A 7847-nucleotide genomic window follows, 5' to 3' on the forward strand; every position below is an offset into this window, starting at 1 on the left:
AGTTCCCAACATGCCACTCACATTCCAAATATTTTCGTTCCATATCCTTGATAAACCCTCCTGGATGAATCAAGATCTCAAAAATCGTATCACCATTCCAATCATTTGGAAACAACATACTTGGAGGAAGAAGAGAAAAAAAAATGAGCACCTATAGACCTTAAGAAGACTCCTCTACTTGAGATGATAGTTTTTAAATAAATCAATAGGCAAAATTGATTGATTAATATAAGAATCAACCCTTAGATGAATTTAATTTTAATGAGGTGTTGATCATTGACCCAAAATGAGAACTCTAATCTTAGGTACGGCAAGGATAATATTGGTGGTTTACACCAATCATCTCACATGATGACTCGTTTCCTCAACCACTCTTGTAGATTACTTTTTTTTAGCTTCTCATCTATTTATAGAAAGGACTTATCTAAATACGATCATAAAAAGTATGATGCCATGTCATAATCTTTTGCCAGAATTTGACGAATGAGCATCAGTTGGACCAAATTTACGCATGTAATTGATTAATAGTGTGATTGATAGATTATTATAAGTATAGGGAGGTAAATTGACAAAACATAAATCTCAAGGCGTCAAATCGAGAAATTGGTCTACAGTCCAAAGGGGAAATTTTATACAGAGTGATTGATATATAAAAGAGAGAGAAAATGCGAATCCGTCTCTTCATACCCAAGACGCCGAACGGTGAGCTGCAACACCACCAACCACCACCGTCGCTGGAAGCCTCGAGATTTGAACTCGAACTCTTGCCGTTTTTCTCTAGCTCATTTGAAGTAAGTCCATCTTTCTCTCTCCATATCTGTATCCTATCTCTATGCCTCTATGGATATGAAACTAGGGGTGGGATTTTCTTTGAATTGAACTGCTATATACGTATCTACACGTATATACATGGGGCATAAGAAGCGGAACGTTGCCACTCGCTCCAAAGCGGCGACAGCTGCTGTTAATACTCCTCCAGCCCCGCCGTCGTTTCCAATCGGTAACGACAGTAGCGATGGTGTTGAGGCTAGTTCACTCTCTACGGAACATAATTTAGGTGTGCATTCGTCGACTGTTCAAATAGCACAACGAAAAACTGATGTTCCTTTAGCGATTGAATCGGATAGTTACTCTACTGTGAAAGTCGAGTGTGAGAAAGCCTTAACTGCACTCAGACGAGGGAACCATAAAAAAGCCCTACGCTTGATGAAGGAGATGTGTGGAAAACATGAGAGTTCGAATCAGTTGGCGCTGATTCATAGGGTGCAAGGAACCATCTGTGTTAAGGTTGCTTCCATTATTGATGATCCCAATGCAAAGCAGCGGCATTTGAAGAATGCAATTGATTCGGCTAAAAAGGCAGTGATGTTGTCACCAAGTTCAATTGAGTTTGCACATTTTTATGCAAATTTGTTGTATGAATCAGCTAATGAAGGGAAGGATTATGAAGAGGTGGTGCAGGAGTGTGAGCGTGCTTTGGCTGTTGAGAATCCTGTAGATCCAGGAAAGGAGAGTTTACAGGATGAGAGCCAGCAGAAGATCTTGTCTGCTGATGCAAGGATTGGGCATGTACAGAATGAACTCCGGTCATTGGTTCAGAAGTCCAACATTGCTTCAATTTCGTCTTGGATGAAGAATCTAGGAAATGGGGAGGAAAAGTTTAGGCTCATTCCTCTTAGGAGAGTTCCGGATGACCCCATGGATGTAAGGTTAGTGCAAGCCAGAAGGCCAAATGAAATTAAGAAAGCAAATAAGACAGACGAAGAACGCAAGAAAGAGATTGAAGTAAAAGTGGCTGCAGCAAGGCTGTTGCAACAGAAGTTAGAGTCATCCCAATCCCAAACTGATGGAGATAAGAGTTCAGAACTTTCTTCTGGATCTAGCCAACGTGTGGGTGAACGGAGGAAGAGTGCGAAGGTGAAAAAGAATGCAACATCTGCTGAGAGAAAGGATTGTGTTCATCCTTTTTGGAAGTCCATGAACTTGAATTCAAAGAAAGACTTGTTCAAGATTAGTGTATCAGATCTTAAGGCCCATTTTAGATCACTAAAAGATGGATTGGCTTATGAAGTCGTTTCGGAAGCTTTGTCCTTCGGGGAAGCTAATAATAGTTGGAAATTTTGGATGTGCTGCAGATGCAATGAGAAATTTCCAGATCCTGAACTGCACATGCAGCATGTTATAAGTGAGCACATGGGTAGCTTATTGCCCAATTTGCAGGAAATGTTGCCTCCAAGTGTAGACAATGAGTGGACTGAAATGCTTCTAACATTCCCTTGGAAAGCACTTGATGTCAATGCTGCGATCAATATGGTCGAAATGCAATCAGGTTCATTAGCTGCTAGCTTTGATGACAGACCATATTTCCATCCTGACAGCTGGCCACTTGCTGAAGACATTGAGCGGACAAAGCTACTTGAAAAAATTCATTCGTCATTCCAGTTGCTTATTAAACATAAATACCTTGCAGCTAGTCATCTTACTAAGGTTATACAGTTTGCAGTGGATGAGCTACATTCTCGGCTCCTTAATTGCGGTGTGGATCAATCACCCATTTGCATATGCTTTCTGGGAGCAACCGAACTTAGGAAAGTGCTCAAATTCTTGCAAGAGATATCTCATTCTTGTGGACTAAGTAGGTATTCAGAGAAAGGTAATCTTCTGGAAGACTTGAATAGGTCCACCCGTGTGATTGAAATGACTGAAAAGATAGTATTCAATGAAGATAGATCATGTCTCTTGTTAGAGCCGTGTCTTCTTACTAGTGTTGGCTCTGAAAATGGGTTGGTATATGATGATGATTCTTTATTGTCATGGATATTTTCGGGTCCCACAAGTGGGGAACAGTTGAAATTCTGGACGCGGTCTAGAGAGGAGAGGGTGCATCAAGGAATGGAGACTCTACAGATGCTTGAAAAGGAATTTAATCATCTCCATGCGTTATGTGAAAGAAAGTTAGAGCATACAAGCTATGAAGAAGCTTTGCAGCAAGTGGAAGATCTCTGTCTAGAAGAAGGTAAGAAAAGGGAATACTCTACGGAATCTACACGACAAAGTTATGAATTTGTTTTGAGGAAGCGACATGAAGAGCTTATTGTGAGCTGCGATGATGCCATGCCACCTGTCAACAAATTTGAGGTGGATGCCTTGGCAAATGTTTTAAAAGAAGCTGAATCTTTGAATGTTAACCAGTTTGGGTTTGTGAATTCTCATCTATGTGACTTGGAATCTGGTGAAGATGACTATCTGCATCAAGTGGATTCTTGTATAGAAGTTGCAATCCAGAAGCAGAAAGAACAGTTATCGATTGAGGTTAGTTTGATTTATGGAGATGTATATTTTATATTTATGTGTAGTATCTATACTTCATCTTAATTTTTTGAAGATACAGCTCAGTAAAATTGATGCAAGAATCATGCGAACTGTAACTGGAATGCAGCAGTTGGAATCTAAGCTCAGTCCTGCATCTGTCCATGATTTTGGACTCATACTTGTGCCTCTAGTAAAGTCTTTCTTGCGGGTTCGTATATTTTTGAGTTTCTATTGACTGTTACCATGTCCATGCATGAGATCTTATTTTCCCCTATTTTGACTTTTTTTTAGGCACTCCTAGAAGATTTAGCAGAGAAAGATGCCACAGAGAAGTCGGATGCTGCAAGAGAAGCTTTTCTAGCAGAACTTGCTCTAGATTCTAAAAAGGGGACTGTTAATGATAAGCTAAAAGATAAAAGAAAGAACAGGGATTATAGAAAAATAAAGGATTCTAAGGTTCGAAACAAATGAGTGTTACTTATGTTCTAATGTTCTATAAGACAATGGATTGGAATGCTTGCTAATAATCCTGTTATGTGTGCAGGCTATAAACAATAGTGAGCTACATATTTTAGCCCATGAGAATGCAGAAACTGTTGATGAAAATGAAGATGCTTTTAACCAACTGAAAGATGAAGCAATGCGTAGAAAAATTGAGCTTGAAGCTGAGGAAAGAAAGCTTGAAGAAACTTTGGAATATCAAAGACGGATTGAGAATGAGGCAAAACAAAAGCATCTTGCAGAGCAACTTAAAAATAATCATGCAGACAATGAATTAAGATCTTCAAGGCAGGTGAGTATTGAAGTGGGTGCATGTTATTGTTGCCTTTTTCTGATGTTAGATGCAACTATGAGCTGTGATAATTGCATGTGAATGCTCAAGGATAATAAAATTTTGCTTTAATAGGTGACTTACAATTACATACCTTTTCTTCTAGGAACCACTGAAACAGAATAATGAAGGGATTGCAGAAGATGCGGTTTTGCTTTTCGATCAGAAAACAGGAAGAAAAAGTAGGCGCCAAAAAAATGCCACCAAATTAATTGATGGGAAGCAGCAACCTGTGTTGTTGGAGAAGGAAAATGTTGAAGTTGGACAAATTCTGCTCATAAAGGGTGTTGAAGATGATAACAGTAAGTGTCTCTTGTTATTTTAACACCCATTGTTCTTGTCTCAAAGCTGCAACTTTCTCGGTTTAATTAGCATAATAATAGCAATGTACTTCCACTTTCATTTCTTCCTATTATAGCATATTATACTTTGAAAAATCTACGGAACTATATCAATGTCATCTAAATACAAATAAAGTTTCACTGCTTTATGAGGGAGGAAAATTCAAAGTATACCTAATAAGAAAGAACATGCAATGCTATACTTTGTAGATTTTTCAAAGTACAATGCCTTGATTAATAAAAAAACATTGAAAGCACAATGCTTTAATAGAAAGAAATGAAAGTAGGATGATATAATACACATATACTAGGGTTTTCAAAAGTTTTGAACTTTTTGTCATTAAAAATTTAATCTACTACTATCTACTGCAACTTATTATGTGAAGAAATGATCTCATCAAATGGAGTTCATTTTGCCTGAACAACAGATAGTTCTTATTCAGGAGAAACTGGAACAAAGACATTGAGGCAGTTGCAAGCAGAAGAGGACGATGAAGAAAGATTCCAAGCTGACCTTTTAAAAGCTGTACGCCAAAGCCTTGGTATTTTTTTTTCTTATCCCTACTAGAAGAATCTATAATTATCATGTTATTTTGACGTGATTTACCCATAGCATTCTCAATAATTGCAAGACATAGCAACTTACTGTCGTTTGCTGTGTATTACAGCATCCTTTTTTTAAAAAAAATTATTTTTTCTGCATAATACTTTGAATATATATTTTTTCTTATTAAGACACTGCAGTTTTGAAAAATCTAGCCAATTATATGAGTGGAAATTGCTTTCTGTTTCAATAAAATTGCTATAATTGGGTAGATTTTTGAAAGTAAAATGCCGTAACAGGAAGAAATGAACAAATCAATGAAAGTATGTTACTCTTTCTTGCATATAATCTGAAAAATATGTTACATCTTTCTTATGCCTTAACTTAACTTGTGTTTATAGAAGGGGAAGGCTCTCGTGTTACATCTATAGAAGTATTCTCTGACAAGGCAAAGGCAAATGCAAATGCAAGCGATGTATATGGTACAGGCCTGAAGAATGAAGCTGGTGAATACAACTGCTTTTTAAATGTCATTATTCAGGTTGGTATGTGAGGACTTGGTTTACTTTCCTATTTAATTGGGTTAGCATTAACTGCAACATACTTTCATTGATTTGTTTATTATAATAGGCAGCATTCTATTTTGAAAAATCCACAAAAAAAAAAAAAAAAAAAAATCGGATAGATCTTTCAAAGTACAATGCATAATAAGAAAACAATTGGAAGTACAATGATGTACTAATAAAAGATAAATGGGAGTTTGATTCCATAATACACAGCACAAATATGTTGTTATATCTTGCATTTGGGTGTTTTTAATTTTGTCAAGGGAATGAACCTTTTTCTCCTACAATTTAAACTGCAGTCGTTATGGCATTTGAGAAGGTTCAGGGAAGAGTTTTTGAGGAGGTCCACATCAGCTCATCACCATGTTGGCGATCCATGTGTGACTTGTGCTTTGTATGAGATTTTTATAGCTTTGAATACGGCTTCAATGGAGACAAGAGGTGAATCTGTTGCTCCTACTTCTCTGAGGATTGCTCTGAGCAATTTGTATCCAGACAGTAGTTTCTTTCAGGAGGTATATTCTGATATTCATATATGCATAAAAATAAAACTTATTGTTAATAAATTAAAGTTCAGCACCAACAAAACCAATTAAATTTCTGCATATGATATGACAGGCTCAAATGAACGATGCTTCTGAAGTATTGGGAGTGATATTTCATTGCCTTCACGAGTCATTTATATCTGGTGATTCTGATATTATTAAACAAGTGGAAAGCAATGGCAATGTGGCAGGTGGTTGGGAATGTGCAAACAGTGGGTGTACAGCACATTCTCTTTTTGGAATGGACATTTTTGAACAGATGAATTGCTACAATTGTGGGTTGGAATCTAGACGTATGAAATACACCACTTTCTTTCACCAAATCAATGCCAATGCCCTCAGGACCATGAAGGCATGCATGCTTCTATCCATCTCCTTAATTTCAATTTTCATTTAATTAATGATTATCAAGTTTCTGTTGTGAATTCAGGTTATGTGTCCAGAGAGCTCATTTGATGAGCTGTTAAACCTTGTTGAGATGAATCATCAGTTAGCTTGCGATCCTGAGGATGCTGGATGTGGGAAGCTTAACTATATTCATCATATTCTTTCTACCCCACCTCATGTTTTCACAACAGGTAGGTGATGGATGATGAGTCATCAGATGGTCAAACTCAAAGTCAAACCATATATACATATTTTTTTCTAACTAAGGTTTTGTTTTTGTAGTGCTTGGATGGCAGAATACTTGTGAAAGTGTTGAAGATATAAAGGCCACATTGGCAACCCTAGCTACTGAAATTGATATCAGTGTTCTTTATCGTGGCCTTGATCCCATGAACAGGCATTGTCTAGTTTCAGTGGTAAATTACGCTCATTAAATATAATATATATATATATATATATATATATATATATATATATATATATATATATATTTTAAATAATATATATATATATATATATATATATATATATATATATATATATTTTACTTGTTAAGTTTGTTAAACTATTATGTTTTAGGTGTGTTATTACGGGCAGCACTACCATTGCTTTGCCTACAGTCACGATCATCAACAGTGGATGATGTATGATGACAACACAGTCAAGGTATTTATTTATTTGTTCTCTCTGGAATTATTTTTATTTATTTTTCTTGTGTAGTAAAGTAAAGTAATAATGTGTAATTTTGTAGGTGATTGGAAGGTGGGAAGATGTCCTTACAATGTGTGAAAAAGGACATCTGCAACCCCAGGTTCTTTTCTATGAAGCTGTACACTAAATAGCAAACCATTCAGACATTATTACATTTTTTTGATGGCGATAGATGGATATGTGGAGTTACAGAAACACAATCAATGTATGTGCATTTTAGCAAACCAACGGAGACATACATAAAAAAACATGACAGGAAAGAGAGATGATGTTATATGTATTAGTATAAAGAAATTTTGTAGGAGAAATTGAAATTGGCCTTCCCAGCAAAGTTTTGATCTGGAATTTGGAAAACAAGAAAATGTAAATTGTACTAAGATGGATCAATGTAAGTGGCTAAGCAATAGTTATGAATATGTGCCATAGACTCTCTACTTTTTACAATTTTGAAAGAGCTACTGTATAGATCGATCATACTTTTTGATAAGATGATGAAAACTCGGGTTTTGGGTTACCCAACATGTATTCACATTTCAACTCTTGTAATATTGGACTTGTGATTAAAAAATAATAATTAAGTGAAGAAAGCCCGTGTGCTCTTCTTTGCCA

The 7847-nt window shown here is 36.3% G+C and overlaps 1 protein-coding gene across 3 annotated transcripts; it reads left to right on the forward strand.

The window, feature by feature from the left end:
* The first annotated feature begins 664 nt into the window (after positions 1–664).
* LOC145051672 (uncharacterized) lies at positions 665–7847 on the forward strand. 3 transcript variants are annotated; one of them, XM_078999550.1, is made up of 13 exons: positions 665–3312; positions 3386–3520; positions 3604–3768; positions 3857–4105; positions 4251–4446; positions 4914–5027; positions 5431–5570; positions 5895–6110; positions 6214–6492; positions 6571–6718; positions 6810–6943; positions 7107–7193; positions 7279–7847. In XM_078999550.1, exons 1-13 carry the CDS (start codon positions 910–912, stop codon positions 7363–7365), a joined length of 4353 nt encoding a protein of 1450 aa, XP_078855676.1. In that variant the 5' UTR covers positions 665–909; the 3' UTR covers positions 7366–7847. The 3 variants fall into 3 exon arrangements, with proteins under 3 accessions (XP_078855676.1, XP_078855784.1, XP_078855717.1); XM_078999658.1 differs by having other exon boundaries at positions 4929–5027; XM_078999591.1 differs by having other exon boundaries at positions 3392–3520.

Source organism: Lactuca serriola, chromosome 1 (assembly GCF_051521515.1).
Source record: "Lactuca serriola cultivar US96UC23 chromosome 1, Lser_US96UC23_V15, whole genome shotgun sequence".
Classification (NCBI taxonomy): domain Eukaryota; kingdom Viridiplantae; phylum Streptophyta; class Magnoliopsida; order Asterales; family Asteraceae; genus Lactuca; species Lactuca serriola.

Bases quoted from the DNA above. Each gene is read 5' to 3' on its own strand.
- LOC145051672 (XM_078999550.1), top strand. From the start codon at position 910: ATGGGGCATAAGAAGCGGAACGTTGCCACTCGCTCCAAAGCGGCGACA. The intron at 4,447-4,913 runs GTAAGTGTCTCT...CCTGAACAACAG, and splicing joins GGGTGTTGAAGATGATAACA to ATAGTTCTTATTCAGGAGAA. The intron at 5,571-5,894 runs GTTGGTATGTGA...TTTAAACTGCAG, and splicing joins TTTTAAATGTCATTATTCAG to TCGTTATGGCATTTGAGAAG.